The 20,604-nt window shown below is 35.0% G+C and overlaps 2 protein-coding genes across 2 annotated transcripts; one reads left to right on the forward strand and one right to left on the reverse strand.

Annotated features, from left to right (window-relative positions):
• Positions 1-479: 479 nt before the first annotated feature.
• Positions 480-3,083, reverse strand: LOC120344921 (uncharacterized). The gene is made up of 6 exons (XM_078113217.1): positions 2,978-3,083; positions 2,779-2,837; positions 2,321-2,336; positions 2,046-2,090; positions 1,452-1,675; positions 480-1,225 (listed from the first exon to the last, which is right to left on the reverse strand). Exons 1-6 carry the CDS (start codon positions 3,042-3,044, stop codon positions 1,031-1,033), a joined length of 606 nt encoding a protein of 201 aa, XP_077969343.1. The 5' UTR covers positions 3,045-3,083; the 3' UTR covers positions 480-1,030.
• Positions 3,084-10,145: 7,062 nt separating this feature from the next.
• On the forward strand, positions 10,146-12,605 carry LOC120345079 (uncharacterized). Its single transcript, XM_039414468.2, has 6 exons — positions 10,146-10,271; positions 10,518-10,576; positions 10,829-10,844; positions 11,141-11,191; positions 11,559-11,782; positions 11,998-12,605. Exons 1-6 carry the CDS (start codon positions 10,205-10,207, stop codon positions 12,190-12,192), a joined length of 612 nt encoding a protein of 203 aa, XP_039270402.2. The 5' UTR covers positions 10,146-10,204; the 3' UTR covers positions 12,193-12,605.
• The last annotated feature ends 7,999 nt before the right edge of the window (positions 12,606-20,604 follow it).

The following is a 20,604-nucleotide window of genomic DNA, read 5'->3' on the forward strand; positions in this document are numbered from 1 at the left end:
GATGAGAATTGGTTATGTCGATTACGACTTGTCCTGATTTCCAATACAACTGAACTAATACAATGTAATACATGATATAACCACTTTGTTAATTAATGATGTGTATATTCAATTTATTTTACAGCAAACATGATGGATCAGGTGAGTTCGTCATACTTCGTAGCATATTTTTCGTACAAAAATGTTCACTGCAGAACTTTTGCAATCTTTCCGTCGTAAAAGAAAGTAATCATCAACTAATCATTAAGGAGACGTAACACGGATTACTAGTGACTCGAAAAGAATACGAGCTGAATAACGTTGTATGTGACCTCAGAACGGTGATCATGTCAAATCATGCGCTGTTGTGATTTGCGTAAAACCCAGTGTGTGCCTCAAGCAAAACTAACACTAAAAGCAAAAGCATACTGAACTGGTTTGCTTCGAATATTCTTTTACTGATGTACCCAAGATACCCCTTAATATGATGGGCGTGGTCATTTTCATGCATGAGTAATTTAATTTACGAGCATTTCATTTTCTGTTTGATTCCTATAAATTGGCAGGAAACAACAAAGAAACCAGTGCATGATGGAATCATGTTCATATATTTGTTTGGTTATATTTGGAATTCATATATGGGTTATACGGTTAATAATAGTAAAGGATATTTGAAGTAAAAGTATTGAAAAGTAAGTTTCATTCGTTAAGACATACTTAGCGGCCTTCTGTTTTGACTCATTTTAACCACAAGCCGACTTCACTGACGAATCAAATTTTGATCCTAAAGCATAAATAGAAATATAAACAAAATGGGATTACAATGCCTGAAAGACAGTCAATGCAAATTAAAATTTCAGCAAATCTATGGTTCATTCATATTCTATGTATGGTCAAACACAATCCAACAACAACCCAAATATTCAAGAATCAATAAATATAAAATGTCCATTGCAAAGCAAGAACATTATGGTAAATCAGAACACGTTTTATTTATATAAACTTTTATCAGTATCAGTCAACAGAATACTGTGATTATTTTATGCTGGTTTTATATTTCACAGATGACGCCAAACTCTTCCCAGAATGGTCCACCATTGAACACTCCCTGAAATTCATAATCTGGATCTTTATTGACCGCAATAACAACATTTGTGTGCGACGCATCGGATTTTGGATAACCAGGATGCCACACTTCTGGTGGCAGAGTGACAGCCCCGCCATTTGGCAGCAAGAGCTGATTGTTCTGCAAATAAGCAGTTTTAAAATCTGTTACTTGAAATTATAATGCAGCTAACAATTACAATAGAAAATTAAACTCGTAATAAAAGTGATCAACATATTCTAAGTATAGTGGGAGAAAATACATTGAACTACTTATCTGTTGGGAACTCCATGGAAAACAATGAAAGCCAGAAATTATCGAAAATTCAAAAATACTAGAATTCCGATTTGTGATCTATCAAACTGACCTTATACTCCATCCCCGTCCAAACGTCAATCCCTGACATTCCATCAGGGATCACTGAAAGTAAATAAGTGCGAAGTAAGAGGTAATGCATAAGGTCGTGAATATTCGCCGGTTTTCCGTAGTTGAATGATTTGCAAATTGGTTCAGTAACGTTGAAGGTGACGTTATCAGTTTTGTACACTACTGCTCGGTAGCATTTTGAATTGTATACGACGCCACATTTATCTATAAAATATTATTGTAGTTATATTCAAAAAATGACTTCAAATATTGATGTCATCAAATTTATATTTCGTAGGTTTGTTTAGTTAATAATACTTTCTTCAGAAATACTTTATTGTTTTACAGCAGAAAAGAAAATACCATACAGATCATACGACAGAAACAAAATAATTTGTTTCCGGAGGTGAGTATAGCAAACAATTTCAGACATCTTGTGGATTCTTAATGACCCAGCGACGACTGAGGATCCGATTCTTCAAATATATATTCAAAGTCAAATCTATATTCAAATCGCGCAATGCAAATTCATTCGTTATGTTTTGAAGAGTGTGACAGATATTATATTAAATCATAAAAACATAGGACAAATTACTTTGTTTCTTCTCATCGAGACTCTTTTTGATCAGTCTGGCGATATCTGCAAAAAAGTAGAAATATGTTTCAAGTTAGGAGAGCGGATAAAGCGATTTTTATCTTCCGTAAATTGAGACGCTGACGACTTTATATAAGTTGAATAATATAGTGACACTATAAAAAGCGTCGTGTTGTTCGAAATACCAAATTAGAAAACAAATACTGATACGACAGCATCGTGCAGTGTGATACATTTTTGTTTATAAAATATACTACGAAGTCAGACGAACTCACCAGATTCATCGTTTTGCTGTGAAATAAAAATGCAGATCATTAATGAATTGATTATGACTTGTTTTATATTGTATTAGTTGTACAGAAAGAACGCCTCGCACAGGATCTAAACATTGATTAGAGCTTCGGGCCATCCCTTTTGACAGGGTACTCTCGTAGTATGTGTACCAGGTTTGGGTTAGGTCATAATTTTATTCCGATTTTCCCTATTTTAGTTATATTACAAGTTCGGGACTGTATGTGATAGCCAAGTGATATACCCCTTTGCCCATAGGCTTCCGTTCCTTTGCACAACCTGATGTAAAGTAGGCGAACAATATAAGTTACCTTCATAGTGGTACACACACTTCTGGAACGCCGAAAACAGTACATCTTTCATTATCAGTCATTGGTTTACCAAACCTCATTCGGAGTGAAGGCGCAAAAAGTTTTATGAGAAACAGCGAATTTAATTTTACCTGGCAATCTCCAACTTGGACAAGTTTCCCATTTCTAATCTTGGAAACGCAGGATCCAGCTGTCAAATATAAAACGGGATTTTTCACACAAAGTTGAATAAAAGGGAAAATTGTTGCGCAAAAATCTGAATTTGTTTCTACGTCATTGGTTGACTAAATTCCTAAAATTGTTCGATATTATACTAGAAGCAAGTCTCACCTGGTATTTTTTGTGCAAACAATCCATAAATGAAAGTGATTAGGTAAATTACTTTGACAATATTCATATTTGTTTTGGTACAGTTTGATGACGCAACTTGCTTAGATGCAAAGTTAATATCTGTAAAACATTTAAAAGTATGTTTACTTTCTTGTAAGCTGATATGAAACATCGATTATCCCACATTAGCAGCATTAAATCCTGATTCACCCATCGTTAAAGTGCAATTAGGGGCAATTCTAATCATTGTCCAGCATTAGTTAACTTGTAATGGCAGCAATCGGACACTCTCTGTGACATCACAGGCCTGCAACTCTGTGACATCAGGGTGGGACCGCGTGATCGAAACAGAAAGTGAAGAATTAGTGTCTCGACCAGTGATTGCGAAGCAGAAAAAGGCGACAAATGTATATTTGCAAATCCAAGTACTAATCTTGCATTATCGAACTGTCAGCCATATAACAGGTTTGTTTCGCGGACCCTGCGAACGACCCCATTGGTGCGCGGACCCAACTTGGGAACCACTGCTGTATATATATATAATATGTATGTATATTTATATATATATATACAATTCAGTATATGAAATACGCTCGTATTGCACAATTTTTAAGTAAAACAAATCTACCAGCGCTTGTAGAATCAGCGAGTCCACTTCACGCAGCTGACGATGCTTTGTGATCAAACAACGATTTATAAGAAAAAAAAATAAAAGTTAATAAAAGCCCGCATGACGCAGCATACAATTTGTAATTACAAATTATATTTCGTATAGTGTTTTGTTTAGCGTGATATCCTGTGATTTATATAAAAACATAATATAAATTATAATATTTGTGTTGCACCCTATTACCCTGTGCTAGATTTCTGAATAAAAAAATGTAAAAACGGCTGCATTTCGCAAAAACTAAACTTATTTCACCCTTTATAATAATTTAGTTACAGGTAGTGTTATTTATCGACTAATTTTTTGTTGCATTCTATTATTACTCTGTGCTATAATTTTAAATATAAGATAAAACAAACTTATTTCACCCTTTCTAATAACGCAGTTGCGGAAAGTGTTAATTATAATTTAAATTTTGGTTGCACTTTATTGCCCTGTGCTATATTTTCAAATGTAGGATTAGTCATAAACTAAACTTAATTCAACTTTTATAATAATGCAGTTACCTGAATTGTTGATTGTAATTTAAATTTTTGTTGCACCGTATTACCCTGTGCTATATTTTTGAATATCGAACAGTAAACACGGCCAGATAAAAACCAAACTTAGTTCACCTTTTATAATAGCGCAATCGCGGGCAATTTTGATTATAGCCCAAATTTTTATTGTACAGTATTATTCTGGACTATGCCCAGAAAACAAAGCTCTTGTGGACAACCGTATGAGAATCCCGTGGACAAGCCTGATAATTGCTTTTTTGTTCTCGTGTGGATTAAAAATATGTCGGATGTCAAAAATCCTGATATATGAGCTCCTGCTTATAGATATTGTTATATTCAAATTACCGACTTTTTGTCATATTACGATATTTTCCGTATTTCAACGCTACTGTTGTCAAATTTTTTACTGCTTCTTTGGAGAGTTACAAATTTGTCCACGTCAGTATTTTGATAATTAATCGAACAGCTCGCGGACCCCTTTGCTCCGTACGTAGCAATTGGAAACCTATGCTTTGGAGGCTACAGAAATGTTTGAAATAAATAGAAGTAATATCCTAGCAAAAAATACAATATTTAACCACTGGACAAGTAGTTTATCCAGTAAATAAAGTATTGAGCGATTTTTCATCACCAGAAGAAAATCAAATAATAACAACAACATAAAAATAACAAAACGAAATATAGCACAGGGGAATGGGGTGCAAAATGAATAAAACTATAACCAAACTTTCGTGACTGCACTATTATTATAGAGGATAAACTAAGTTTGGTGTTTGTTTCGTGCTCCCAATTTTATATTTATACACATATCGTAGGATAATATAGTAAAACAAAAATTTTGAATAGCAGATAAAATTGCCTGTAACTGCGTTATTATAAAAGGTGAACAGAGTTTGATTGTTGCAAAACAAGGCCGTTTTTACTATTATATATTCATAAATATAGCACAGGGTAATGGAGTGCAACAAAAATGCTAAACATTATAAACTCGCAACTGGACTCTTATTGGTTGTTGCGCAATGTGGGCGTATTTCTTAGTCTATGTTATAGGCATAGTCCAAAATATTACAGTACAATAAAAATTTAAGCTATAATCAAGAATACTCGCAACTGCGCTATTATAAAAGGTGAACGGACGTATTTCCTAGTCTATGTTATAGACATAGCCCAGAATAATACAGTACAATAAAAATGTAAGCTATAATCAAGATTTCTCGCAACTGCGCTATTATAAAAGGTGAACTAAGTTTGGTTTTCGTTTAATCTAGTCTTGTTTGCTGTTCTATATTTAAAAATATAGCGCAGGGTAATACGGTGCAACAAATATTTAAATTATAATGAAAACTTCCTGTAACTGCATTATTATAAAGGGTGAAATTAGTTTGGTTTTTGTTCCATCTTATTTTTAAATACATAGCACGGGTAAATCAACAAATAATTAATCGATAAATAACACTATCCGTAACTGAAATATTGTAAAGGGGCAACTAAGTTTGGTTTTTGTTTCGTGCTCACAGTTCTATATTTATAAATGTATCGCAGAATAATACAGTGAAACAAACAAAATTTAAATATTCGATAATATTGCCTGTAACTGCGTTATTATAAAGGCTGAACAAAGTTTGATGGTTGCAAAATACAGCCGTTTTCACTATTCTATAGTCATTAATATAGCACTGGGTAATGAAGTGCAACAAAAACGCTTACAATTGAATAAACTCGCTACCAAACTATTATTGGTTGTTGCGCAATGTGGACGTATTTCTTAGTCTTAAAAAGAAATGAATAAAAACACTATAACGCGAATATAACACTCAATTTCGACGTGATGTGTGTGTTCTCGTGCGGTCGTCAAAAAAACGCAAGTTTTACCAAATATTCGAATAGTGACCTACTCCTCTATTATTCGACTTGATATTCGAATATTTTGCCTGCCCTACTCAGAAACTAGAAAGCAATTATTAAATTGATTGATTTCATGTTAATAAACTTGCTTTTTATGTAGACCTACCATACGTCCCGGTTTGGCCGGGACAGTCCCGGTTTAAACGCCTGTCCCGGTGTCCCGTCCCGGTTAGCAAAATGTCCCGGAATTTTACTTTAGTGAAATTTTCAAAATAATTCCAACCTGAAGCAAAATTATGAATAATTCCGTTCCAAAAGGCATAACTTTGCTTTAACGCGAGGATTATATCTTAATTTTTTCAGCTCATTAGGTTGAGTAAAATATCGCGCATAGCTTGAGAAATTCTTTAGTTATAGGGAATAATGAGTGACGTTTATTGCGTCATTATTCTATTGACTTCAATGAAACTACAGCAATTGCTGCATTAGAGGCCTTATTATGCTTGGAGTTGGAGAAGGCATAATAACTTTCATTTGGTTTTGTTTGAGTCATATTATGCTGAAAGTAATCTAGAACTTGAGATTCTGTGGAGTAATGCAATATTAAAGCTTATAAATTTGCCAAACTCAGGTCTTCGGCCTTTCGTCCAGTTATTTCATTCATAGTTTTGAGTTTGTTCCGGATTATGCCCAAGAAATTATGGTAAGTCTACTTTTATGTATTATGTAAATTACCTACAGCGAAATCATGACTTAGCTGATATTAATATTTGGTACAAACGTTTGCGTTTGCGGCTCGGAAAGAATTTTGTCACGTGCAAGTGGCTCGCGATACGGAATCAAGATTGCTCGCAACTGCGCTATTATAAAAGGTGAACGGACGTATTTCTTAGTCTATGTTATAAGCATAGCCCAGAATAATACAGTACAAAAAAAATTTAAAATAAAATCAAGATTTCTCGCAACTGCGCTATTATAAAAGGTGAACTAAGTTTGGTTTTCGTTCAATCTAGTCTTGTTTGCTGTTCTATATTTGAAATATAGCGCAGGGTGATACGATGCAACAAAAAATTTGAATTATAATCAAAACGTCCTGTAACTGCATAATTATAAAGGAAGAAATTAGTTTGGTTTTTGTTTTATCTTATATTTAAAATAAAAACACAAGGTAATAATAGAATACCACAAAAAATTGATCGATACATAGCTGCCTGTAACTGTACACTGCCTGTAACTGAAATATTATGAAGAGTGAAATAAGTTTGGCTCTTGCGAAATAGAGCCATTTTACCATTTATAAAAATAGCACGGGGTTACAGGGTGCAACAAGCTATTCTATTATTTAATTTGTCCGGTGTTTATATATATTGCAGGAGATTATGTTAAACAAAACACCACACTAATTATAATATGTGATTTAAAAAGAATTATAAAAGGTGAACTAAGTTTGGTTTTTGTTTAATCTAGTCTTGTTTACTGTTCTGTATTTAAAATATAGCATGGGTGAATTAAGTTTGGTTCTTGCAAAATGAAGCCGTTTTCACCATTAAAATTTATAAATATAATATCACTGGGTAATTTGGTGCAACAAACATATTATATTTTTTATTATGTTTTTGGACTTGAAAGAGGTAGCCGAAGTCCTTTAGTGACAGTTTCAAATCCGAATCGAGTGATATTTTAAATTAATTACTGAGATGACACTTCTCGTATGTGTGAAAGATTCTGTTTTTGTTTTGGACATTTTCGAATCCGATATTGATAAGGAAGGGGTAGAAGTAAAAATAGAATAGACGATCAAATGAAATTAATTGCGTTTCAAATATTAAAGCCAAGGCGGAACCGCCACAAGGTGCGCAATTTTGATGACATAATTGCACACATGAAACGAATCCCATACAGGCCACAGAACGGTTTTAAATAAATATAAGTGATATCCCAGCAAAAAAAACTGAATCTTTAACCACTGGACATTTTTAAAGTAGTTTATCCAGTAAATTAAAGATTGGGCAATTTTTCATCACAAGAAAATGAGATACTAACAACAACATAAAAATAACAAGACGATTTATAGGTACATTTCGCGTGTCCGAAATAAAGCACAGGGGAATGGGGCGCAACAAAAATTAAACTACAACCAAACTTTCCGTAACTACTCTTTTATAAAGGGTGAACTAAGTTTGGTTTTTGTTTTGTGCTCACAATTCTGTATTTACGACTTTAGCGCAGCATAATACAGTGAAAAAATTTGAAATCTGCGTTATTATAAAGGGTGAACTGAGTTTGGTTTTTGTTTAATCTAGTCGTGTTTACTGTTCTATATTTAAAAATATAGCAGAGTAATACGGTGCAACAAAAATTTAAATTACAATCAACACGTCAGGTGACTGCGTTATTATAAAGGTGAAGTAGGTTAGGTTTTTATTTAATCCTACATTTGAAAATATAGCACCGGGTAATAGGTAAGGATGCCAAGTATTCGATTCTTATCCGATTCCTCGACATATCTTACCGAAAACACATACGCACCTAAGCAATACCATATGAAATCAAACAAGAGCACGATGTTCAAATTTTGGACTGCCAAGAAGACCGGAACTAAGTAGTATGGGTATCCAATCTGTCACAGGAGACAAAATCGCACAAAAAAAACGAATCCCTCAGAACCCACAGAGATTTTTAAACTAAATAAACGTTAAAGCCTTCTAGCGATATATATATATATAGTGAAGTTTGCGTCGTCGTAGCAACTCAACATAGCAGTGAAGCAGTTTATACATATATGTGAAGGAATTGACACAAAACTTTACACATTCTTTGCAATCCAAGTTTTAACCTCGAGAATCGATTCCAATGCATCGGAATCGATTCTAGTCGATTCCGCGAAGATTCGAGTGTGTAATCGAATCCGGACTCGATTCCGCCATCCCTAGTAAGCCACGAAAAGTTAAATTATAATCGACACTCCCTGTAACAGCGCTTTTATAAAGGGTGAAACAAGGTTGGTTTTTGTTCAATCTTATATTTAAATACATAGCACGGGTTGATGCAGCAAATAATTATTCGATAAATAATACTGCTCGTAACTGATTTATTATAAAGGGTGAAATAAGTTTGGTTCTTGCGAAATAGAGCCGTTAGTGCTTTTTTTTTTATTTAAAAATATAGCACAGGGTAATGAGGTGCAACACAAATATTATAATTTTCAATATGTTTTTATATATATCACAGGATATTACGCTAAACAAAAATTGGATGCTGGGTCATGCGGGCTTTTAATTAATTTTCAATATATTTATTTTTGTAAATAGCGGAGACAAAATCGCTGTTCGATTACTTAGCATTGTAAGCTGCGTAAAGTGGACACGCTGATTTACAAGCGCCTTTCGATTTGTTTCACTTGAAATTTCCGTAATACAAGCGCATTTTAAATTTTTCTATATTTAGAGTTTTATCCCAGGGAAATGACTTGCAACAAACATCGATACGTATAGTATAAATCGCCACCAATTGCACTTTTTCAACAAAAGAATCAAGTTTTGTTACTTTGCTATGTTGGGCGATTTTACTATTTTTAGATGTAGCGCAAGAAAAAGCGTCAAGCAGAATAGGAAACGATAGTGTTAAATGTTATTGACTTTTGTACTAACTTAGATGCCAAATGTTAAAGAAATGGAATGATACACGGGCGGGCGGAAAAGAGCGTAAATTGCATGAAGTAGATTTAGGGGTGTGTAACCTTCAATGTGGGAGGGGCGCATTTGGCCCGCGGTATGCAGGTTGCAATCCCATGATGTAGAAAGCTGATATAGTCTCCGTGGCAAGGCTTGTTCCATTTCGTCTTTTGCAAAGATCGGCAATTTGACGTGACGTTTTAGTGTTGCAATGCTATCAAACAGAACTGTTCGTTTTGTTGCTACACATGCATCATAGCGACTAGTTGGATCAAATTTGGTTGTTGTAGTATGCGGGCGATTTTACTATTCTATAATTAGCGATATAGCAGAAGGTATTGGCGTATACCAAAAAATGTTGAACGGTAAGTTGATTTGTCCGCAATTGCACTTTTACGTTGGGTGAATAAGGATTGAAAGCTGCTAATGTGGACTATTCGATGTTTCATATAAGCTTAGTAAACATACCTATAAATGTTTTACAGATATTAACTTCATATCTAAGCATTAAGTAGCTACATCAAACCGTTCCAGAACAAACATGTATTTTGGTGAATTAATTTACTTAATCACACTTATCTGTGGATTGTTTGCGCAAAAATTACCAGGTAAGATTTGCTTCTGGTATAATATCCATCCAGTTAGGGTGCTCCCGTATTATTCGTACCAAGATGGCGCACAAGCTAAACATTGTATGTGTACTAGGTTAGGTTTAGCAGGTTGTGCGCTATCTTGGTACGAATACTACGCGAGCGCCAAATTAGGAAACCAATGACGTAGAAACATCCGTTGATTTTGGAATATTGTTTTGCCATTTTTTGCCAACTTTGAAAATTCCCTTTTATGCTTGACAGCTGGATCCTGCGTTTCTACGATTAAAAATGGGAAACTCGTTCAAGTTGGAAATTGCCAGGTAAATATAAAATTGGTAATTTCTTATAAAACGTTTCTGCGACTTCACCCCGAATAAGGTTTGGGAAATCAGGTAAGTGATAAGAAAAGTTGTACTATTTTCGAAGAAAACGACGACTCAAGCAGTAGTCAAGGTTTTCATCATGTGCGAAGCGTTCTTTCGACTGATACATGTGATGCGACTGAACTAATACTATATAAAACAAGTCATGAAAAATTTATTAAATATCTGCATTTTATATTTATTTTACAGAAAAACGATGGATCCGGTGAGTTTGTCTAACTTTGTGATTAATTTTGAAAAACAAAACATTTTTTTAATTGAGAATTTATTCAAATTTTTTTGGCGACACGATCTTATAACTTCAGCAATCACAATGCACGATGCTATTGTATCAGTATTTGTTTTCTACTTTGTTATTTCGAACTGTATGACGCTTTTATGGTGTCACTATATACACTATATATATACAAGGCAAAGTTGTATAGAGTCTCCTCAAGATACGGAACACAAAATACGCCTCAACCTACTCTTTTAAAGCAAACATATTTCTATTTTTTGCAGAAATTGCCAGATTGATCAAGAAGAGTCTTGATGAGAAGAAACATATTCAAAGTGATTTTCGTTATGTTTTTATGATTTGATAATTTGAATGCAATACCAGTTATACTTTTCAAAACGTAACAAACAGATTTTCATAGCGCGATTTGAATATTGATTTGACTTATTGAAAACTTTAGGAATCGGATACGCATCCGTAGCTAAGTGATTGAATCAACCAATATTCAGTTACGACTCCGCGTATCAAAAAGGTGTCTGCTATTGTCGCCTCCGGAACAACATTTTTTGTTGCTACCGTGTGATTTGTTTTGTGTTTTCTCTTCTGAAATAAAAGAATACAGTATTTTTATGAAATGAAAGAATCGAAATTGGATGACCCCATTTTCTGAATATAACATACCAATGATTTAATATTTTACAGCTGAATGTGGCGTCGTATACAATTCGAAGTGCTACCGAGCAATTGCGTACAAAATTGATAACGTCACCTTGAAAGATGCTGAATTAATTTGCAAATCATTGAACTACGGAAAACCGGCGAATATTTACGACTTGACGCATTACAATCTACTTCACACTTATCTACTTTCAGTGGTTCCTGCTGGTTTGTTGGGAACTGACGTGTTCACAGGCATGCAGTATAAGGTCAGATTGATATGTCATAAACTGGAATTCTAGTATGTTCGATAATTTTGGGCTTCATTGATTTCCATGTAGTTCCTAACACCTAAATACTTCAATGTAACTTTACCTACCATACTTAGAACATGTTGATTACTTATCAGTTTTATTTTCTGTTCTAATTGTTAGTCTAATCATTTCAAGAAACAGATTTTAAAATTTTTATTTGATTTTTACAGAACAATCAGCTCTTGCTGATAAATGGCGAGGCTGTCACTCTGCCACCAGAAGTGTGGTATCCTGATAATCCAAAATCCCATGTAACGCACACAAGTATTGGTATTGTGGTCAATAAAGATCCAGATAATAAACTTCAGGGAGTGTTCACTGGGACACCATCCTGGCCAGAGTTTGGCGTCGTCTGTGAAATATAAAACCAGCATAAAATATTTGAGCTGTGGACTGATTGATACAGATAAAAGTATATGTTGATGAAAACATGCTCTCATTTTTAAACATTTTTTTGCTTTCCTATGGACCCTAATTTTATAATATTCATTTTTTGAATAATAAGGTTATTGTTGGATCGTGTGTGAAAGAGTATAGAATATGAATGACCCGTAGATTATGTAAAACTACATTTTGCAACGGCTGTCTTTAGATCTGATTAAAATAATAATCACGCTTTAGGCCCCATTTTGTTTATATTTGCTTTTGGACAGTCGTATTAAATTTTTGTTTGTCAGAGCAGTCAGTAAAACAAAAACAGATACAGTAAAACAAAAATTTTGAATAGCAGATAAAATTGCATGTAACTGCGTTATTGTAAAGGGTAGGCTGAGTTTGATTGTTGCGAAATGCAGTCGTTTCGGGTGTATGTGTATTTCTTAGTCTATGATATGACCATAGCAGGGAAAAATACAGTAAAAACTATAATCAAAATTGCTCGCAACTGTGCTATTATAAAAGGTGAACTAAGTTTGGTTCTCGTTTGATCTAGCCGTGTCTGCTGTTTTATATTTAAAAATATAGCACAGGGTAATAGGGTGCAACAAAAAATCAAATCACAATCAACAATTCAGGTAACTGCATTATTATAAAGGGTGAAATAAGTTTGGCTTTTGTTTTATCTTATTGTTTAAAAAGAAAAGCACAGGGTAATAATAGAATGTAACAAAAAATAAATCGATAAATAAAACTGCGTGTAACTGAAACATTAAAGAGGGTAAAATAAGTTTGGCTATTGCAAAATGCAGCTGTTTTTACAATTTTATATTTATAAATATAAAACAGTGTAATAGGGTACAATACAAGTATACTATTTTCAACATGTTCATATATATCACAGGAGATTACGTTAAACAAAACACTACACGAAATATAATATCTGACAAAATTGGATGCTGCGCCATACAAGCGTTTATTTAATTTTTAATAAATATTTTTAAAAAATATTTACAAAATCGTTGTTCGATCATTTAGCATTGTCAGCTGAGTGAAGTGGACAAGCTGATTTACAAGCGCATTTTGGTTTGTTTCACTTAAAATCAGCGTAATACAAGCGTATTAAAAATGTTCTATATTTGGAGTTATATCTCAAGGAAATGGCTTGCAACAAACATCGATACGTATAGTATAAATTGCCACCAACTAAACTAAACTGTGCATTGAAATGGTAGTCCTCGGCTTAATCTGTACCCAGAAAGTAGCTATCGGCTTCAGAAAAGTTGGTGACCCCTGCAATAGACTTTAGTCATTCAAAACCCATCCTACGCGCAAAAATGAAAGTGGCCTAAACAAAACGATTTTTAACATTAGCTCTTATGAGGAATGTGATCACCAGAGCAGAAATTTGCATTTTTAGTAATTTTCTAGTTATCTGTCATTGTAGACGTGTGCAGTTTTAAGAATAGAATACTTTTTATATATTTTTTGATATTTTTATCATAATAAACATGGTCAAATTTTTTGATAATCGTATATTGAAATTTTAATGAACGTGGTGTTGCCGCTGACGTCACTCCACCAAGACCAGCGGTCCCCAAAGTGGACGAAAACGCCCCTTTGTGGGCGTTTCGACAACCAAGGGGGCTGACTGCAAATTGGGGGGCGCTTGATATTAAACTGGGCGATTGGGGGCGCTGACAACAACTATAATTTAATTACTACAGTTATTTGATTTGTTCGACCAGGTTTGCTCGTAATTCTGGTGTGAGGGATCTCATTTGACGTATTAGCTTATGCCTTTTTTTTATTTATTCCGCACTGTTTCGTAACAATACTAGTCTGGCGCATGGCAGACGTGTATTAATCCTTCATTCACCGCTCTCCTTCTTCTTCTGTCCGGCATGTTTCGTTGTTTAGTTCCTAATTAACTTGCAGTTTTATTAAACTGCCGCGTTTCAAGGTAGGACCATTTATACGTTGCGACTCAACTAGTTAATTCATTTTTTTTTCTGGGGCCATTGAGTAACTAACTAGGCTACTTGACTTGGTAAACGGCACAGTTTTAGGTCAAAACTGTTGCGATGCCATGCTGCACCTGACAATATTTAAAAATTCGTGTTGCATAAGTTAGTGATATCTAAGATAGTGACCTAAGCTATTTAACTGATTTAGATTAGAACAGTATACTAACATTAATTTCAAAGCACCACAATGAGTTTGAGGCAATATAGCACAAGTTATCTCCAATATGGATTCATTCCAGCCTCAAATTCTGATTCGCAACCGATGTGTTTGCTTTGTAATAAAACATTTTTTAATGAAGCGATGAAACCGTCCAGGCTTTCTCCGCATTTAACAAAAATTCATCCGGATAAAGCAGACAAAAATGTTGCATTTTTTCAGACACTCTAGGATAATTTAAATAAGCAAAAAAACATGGTAGGTTAACATGTTTTCAAATTTATCCCAGAAAAGCGATGATGGTTTACTTGCATCTTACAATTTTGTCTTTGATGATAGCAAAAAAAGGCAAACCGCATACGATTGGTGAAGAGTTACTTCTACCACCAGTAAAGGAAGTTTTGGTAACGGTTTTGCATTACAAGGCGTCTTCTACAATTATCAAGTCTATTCCATTGAGCATTAATACAGTACAGAGACGAGTTGATGAAATGGCCCCTGATATAGAAGATAGGCTCTGCAGTTTAATTAGAAATACAGAATTCAACTAGATGAGTTCACATTACCGGGAAATGAATCAATGCTACTCGGATGTGTTCGGTTTGTGCACGATGGAGTCTTATACGAAGAGCTGACAATGGCTCTATCGCTGGAATCAGACACTCGAGGCGAAACAGTGTTTCGGGTGGTCAAAAAATATTTCGAAGATAACAATATTCCTCTGACCAATATCATAGATTGTGCAACTGATGGCGCTCCAGCTATGGCTGGTCTTTACCGTGGCTTCATTACACTTCCGAAAGAAGAAAGCTCAAGTATGCTGACTTTCGCTATGTAATTCACCAACAACATTTGGTGGCCAAGAACTTGAGCGCTTGTCTTAGTTTTGCTTTGACGATAGTCATCAAGGCAGTAAATAAAATAAACCAATGAAAAGCATTTGAGCGCTTACTACTCCACACCGAAGTAAGATGGCTTTCCAAGGGGAACTGCCTTACCCGATTTTACTCACTTTTCGATACTGTTGTTGAATTCCTACAAACTTGCGATCCGAATCTCGCTAAATGATGATATAGTGGTCAAAAATGATATCGCTTACTTAGCGGACATATTTTCTAAATTTAATGAACTGAAATTATCTCTTCAAAGAGACGAAATAAATCTAATAAAGGTAAAATCGGCAGTGTCCGTGTTCAATAATAAGCTTGTGGTCTATGAACGAAATTTATCTCGGCGAGAATTTTTTCGATTCTCACGCTTACAACATATAGTGGCTACGTATAGAGACTAGTGGCAGGAGCATACCTAATAATGACATAGACACTTACAGAAAGTCTCTTCAGGAATTACACAATGACATGAAAGTTCGTTTCAAGGATCTAGCCCACCTCTTCATGCATCCAATTCTGGCAACTTTGGTTGGGCATTTTGGCATTTGACTCCAACTATAATCAGCTTGACAATATATTTTTTTAAAAAAGTTTATTTTTACTGTTCACTCTCATTTATAAAACTGATCAATTTGGCAGTGGCAATCATCATAAATTTATTAATATGGTGTGGCAAGTAATTTTTATTTATTTATTTTTTATTAACTACCAGTATGTAATTTTTCATGTTCCCTTTACTTAATAACTTCTATATGGTTGTGTGTGTGGGTACGTGTGTGAAATATTTCAATTATTTTAGGTGAGTGAACACGTACCACATCTTCTTGGCAAAACCTTCCATCTTATATACATTCTGTACGTTTTAAACCTTATCTAAGGTTTTGTTCGCTCTCCTGATTTCATAATTAGTTTTTATTTATTTATTTTTACCATTCATCTTATTGTTTTGCTGATTATGGAGTCGAAATAAACTTATACTCATACGGATGTATTTCAATTAGATATTCCGTCATGGATAATTGACCCATTTAGTAATATTTCCGAACATGGAATTCTTGAGGAGGAACCTATAACATTGCAAAGCGATTTTGAACTCAAACCAAAGTTCAGTGTTTCGCATCAATCGTTCTGGCTACAGAATCAAATCAAGTTGAAATATCCTCACGTGTGGGATTGTGTTAAAAAAAATTTCCATTGCCTTCCCCAGCTCATACTTGGTAGAGCGTGCGTTCAGTGCCGTGACCGCGCTTCTGGATAACAAGAGAAACCGTCTTGACATAGTCAGACGAGGAGCTTTAATACTGTTTCTGACTAAAATGATACCGGATATTAATAGAATGGCGGCATTTACCCAGGCTCATCCTTCTCATTAGACTAAATATTATAAGGAAAATAAATTTCTTCCATCTTTTTAGTCAGGGGGCGTTCATTAGTCAACAATTTGACGTGTAACATTGACAGTATTTTATCTATAGTCTATCTATATACCATTTCACTCGCTTTTGTTTACTAGTTTTACGCATTTATACCTTTACAGTTAGCAACCATCTACTAAAGGCATGCTGACGTGTTATTTATTTCAAACCACCGGTACCGGTACCAAGAGGGTGAAAACTAAATCATAACGATAATGTTAGCAAATAGGTCCCGGCAGTATAAGTTGTATGCAAAAACCAAGATAAATAACTCCGATCTATTACATTAATCAGTAACGGTATTCTAACTAGGTTAAAAACATGTCATCATACCCCGGAGAAAGGTCGCTCGCTGTCCCGGTAGGATATGCGCAAAGCCAGTAAGGAAAAGTGAATCTGACTGAATACGTGAACAGACTGCCATTCCGGATAAACTTTACTAACTTAAATAAGTCTTTTTTCAAACGTCAAAACACGGTATGTTGTGATCCCGGTATTCGGTTATCACATAATAAGAAACACAAGCAGCTGGAGCGCATATTTCACAAACCACAACGCGTTGGCAGAATGTCATTGTCTAGGTCAGGGGTGTGCAAAGTGCGGCCCGCAGGCCAAATGCGGCCCGCAGGGGAAATTGTGCGGCCCACGGAGGTAACTGTAGAGCAGTTTAAAATAATTTAATATTAAAAGATACCAAAGCTAAATGAGTTTTGGTTCCAGCCTATCAGTTGATTTTGTCTAAATCTAACCTAGAATAAGATTTGACAGAAAGTTGTTTGGAAATGAATCTTGGCGTATTTCACTGAAAACATCTCAACCAAGATAACTTTCCACATTTGAAAAAAGTCATGGTTTCAAATATGGCATATTTCGGCAACATATTTTTCTCTAACATTTGCGTCATATCGAATTGCTAGCACTTCTATTCAAGCAAATTTGGATAAAAGTAGTCAGGAAAGTAAACCAGCAGCAAATTTCTTACTGAATTCGTTTAAATTGGGTGTGAAGATATATTTGAATTACAGTTTTAATAAATTTATCCGTTCCACCTTATCATTTCTGCAATGACTCTTAATGATGACATGAGATCAATAACAAAAAAACGTCATTTTGTTCCTGCAACCAATAGAGCACATTTGTTAAATAATGGTGCGGCCCGCGGTTTCACCTGGTTATTGATATTTGGCCCGCCTGCGAAAAAGGTTGCACATCCTTGGTCTAGGTCATGGGTTCTCTACCTTTTTTCTGTCAAGTACCCCCCGAGTCACGAAACAATCAACGCGAACCCCCGATAATCAGACACCAAACAAAGTTGTGATTTATTGAACAACGATTTGTTGAAACAACAATTTATTGACCAGATGTAACTAAATTAAATCAATGTGTCGATATTATTGCCCTTGTCCTCCGCCTAACTAATGAATTCTTAAAATCTCTCCCAAGTTTCAATAAGCATAATCACTTTCTCCAACGCTCGCAGCACACTGTCTTTTGAGATTTCACAGTTTGCCTGCAAAGCCGTGAATTTCACATTGTTGCGTCACAATCGCAACATCAGGGAAAATCTATGTTTCTATCTAATCTTATTTTAATTGACACGCTTTTTCCTCTGGTAGTAATAAAGGATATTAAAAAACAGCAACTCACAAACACTTGACTGCCGTCCAAGTACCCCTGGAAATCTTCTGGGGGTTCACGAACCCCAGGTTGAGAACCCCTGACCAACGGCCGGCAACCAACTTGCCTAATGTTAAACAAGTTCATGGACGCCATCTTGTGCCATATTTGGGAAACACGAAACAATGGAGTCTTATAGGAAATTTTCGTTGTGTTGTTGTACCGAATCGAATAAGTCCGCTGGTATAAGGGCTAGAATGAAACTGAAGGGTGGGTTTTGAACTTTAAGATATATGCTATCTAAATAAATAAAAAAAATTAAGAATAAAAAACTATCTAATGCGTTAAATTTGACCCCAAACACAGCGTAGAACCATTTTTGGTCATTTTTTCAAAGATTTTATAGTGATACGCTAATTTGAGGCAGTAAAATGTCTCCGCAACAATCCTACAATGTCATTTGTTCTTCTAGCGCAGCTTGGAGCCGAGCAGTAAGGCATTATGGAGCTTGATAGACGAAAAATGTTGACCAGAAAATAGAAACGGCCATTGAAGCAAAGTTGGGTCGGCCGGTAATTTCGACGAATAAATACAACTTTTCATCTGTGACGTCATAAGGAACGCCATTGTCAAATGGTTAATTATGATGATTAAAATGGCCAATTTACTTCGGAAGCAACTCGGAACCGGATACTTGTCTTCAAAGACAATTTAATGTACTATAAATGTAATTTGGCCAACATGAAAGGATATAGTCTTGTTCGGCTAAGGTTCTACGTCAAAACGCGACCTTCAAAATTTTTCTACCTAAAATACTAGTGAAAATAATAGGTATGTTTCAATAATTGTGTTGGAACTTCTCATAAGGCGCCGTGTTAAATTGCCGAGAACAATAGGCATAAGATGGCGTCCATTGTCTGAGCGTTGCCTCGCTTATATTATATACACGCTTTGCCCCTGACAAGGTGGAGTGACGTCAGCGGCAACACCACGCCCATTATATTTTCAATGAACGATTGTCACAAATCTTGATCATGTTTATCATGATAAAAATATCAAACTATTCTGGAAACTGCACACGTCAAGACTGCAATGAAAGATAACTATAAAATTACAAAAAATGCAAATTTCTGCTCTGGTGACAACATTCTTCATAAGAGCTAATGTTAAAATCGTTTTGTTTAAGCCACTTCTATTTTTGCGCGTAGGATGGGTTTTGAATGACTCAGGTCTATTCTGCAAGAAGATAAATTCTCGACAAAATTCTGTCACCAATGTAACCGAATGTCATATCGAGCTCGGATGTCATAAAACCGCCGAGATGAGACTTTGGTTTATTTATTTATTATACAAACAAATATTACCCGCGGTTAAATTTCAGATCATTATATCGAAAATTTTAGACTTTTTTTTATTAGGATCCTGCATCAGAAAACAAAAATAAAACGAGAAATAACGGATTTAACAGTATGGACGTTGCCCCGACCTTTGACCCCCGGAAAATCCTTCTTATACTTCATCATTGCAAAATTTTTGATGCTCACTTTAAGTGTGGTTTCGCGAGTAGCCGCCTATAAACTGGTTTATAGGTTTCAAACAATCATTCCGATTCAGAATATTCAACCACCTTTGATCTAAAAGCACCGGTACAGAGGTCTAGTCTATCACAGCTATTTTCAGACTAATTTATGATTGCTGAAATTGAAAAACTACTCATACGAAGACAAAATGATCATTGAGTTATTTGATTCATATATAAATTTCCGAAACACAGCTGAAAACAAACAAAATACAGTGCGAGAACACGAAGACGAGGTAATGTTTACAGCCATGCCTAAAAATCTGTCTGAGTGACAGAAGCGTCTGCTAAAACTGTCTTGTTATGTCACTTTTTGCATCTTGCTGATTAGCCACTGTTACGGTAGTAAACAAGAAATGTTTGCATAATCACAGCCGAAATGGTTTTTGTTCATTTATTATATGTTCCCCAGATTTTTCACGTATACGTTCTTCACTTATCAGTGGCTTCTTTTTCAAAGTTATAAGCGAAGTGAAAATTTCTGATAAGAACAGCTTTAATTTTACCTCCCATTTCAACAAGTTTCCCTACCACGATTTTGGTGGAACGCAGACCCAGGCTAAGGTGATTGACACTTGATAGTGTTTTGCGCTTCGATAATAGATATATCTTATTCATTTAAAACCCATCCCACACGGAAAATTAAAAGTGGATGAACAAAACAAAACTTAACACGGTCTCTTATAGCAAATGTGGTTACCTGGGCATGAATGTTTA

The sequence above is a fragment of the Styela clava genome, chromosome 5 (assembly GCF_964204865.1).
Source record: "Styela clava chromosome 5, kaStyClav1.hap1.2, whole genome shotgun sequence".
Lineage (NCBI taxonomy): Eukaryota > Metazoa > Chordata > Ascidiacea > Stolidobranchia > Styelidae > Styela > Styela clava.

Bases quoted from the DNA above. Each gene is read 5' to 3' on its own strand.
- LOC120344921 (XM_078113217.1), bottom strand. From the start codon at position 3,044: ATGAATATTGTCAAAGTAATTTACCTAATCACTTTCATTTATGGATTG. The intron at 2,838-2,977 runs GTGAGACTTGCT...TATATTTGACAG, and splicing joins GTTTGCACAAAAAATACCAG to CTGGATCCTGCGTTTCCAAG. The intron at 1,676-2,045 runs GTAATTTGTCCT...AATATTTTATAG, and splicing joins TCTCGATGAGAAGAAACAAA to ATAAATGTGGCGTCGTATAC.
- LOC120345079 (XM_039414468.2), top strand. From the start codon at position 10,205: ATGTATTTTGGTGAATTAATTTACTTAATCACACTTATCTGTGGATTG. The intron at 10,272-10,517 runs GTAAGATTTGCT...TATGCTTGACAG, and splicing joins GTTTGCGCAAAAATTACCAG to CTGGATCCTGCGTTTCTACG. The intron at 11,192-11,558 runs GTGATTTTCGTT...AATATTTTACAG, and splicing joins TGAGAAGAAACATATTCAAA to CTGAATGTGGCGTCGTATAC.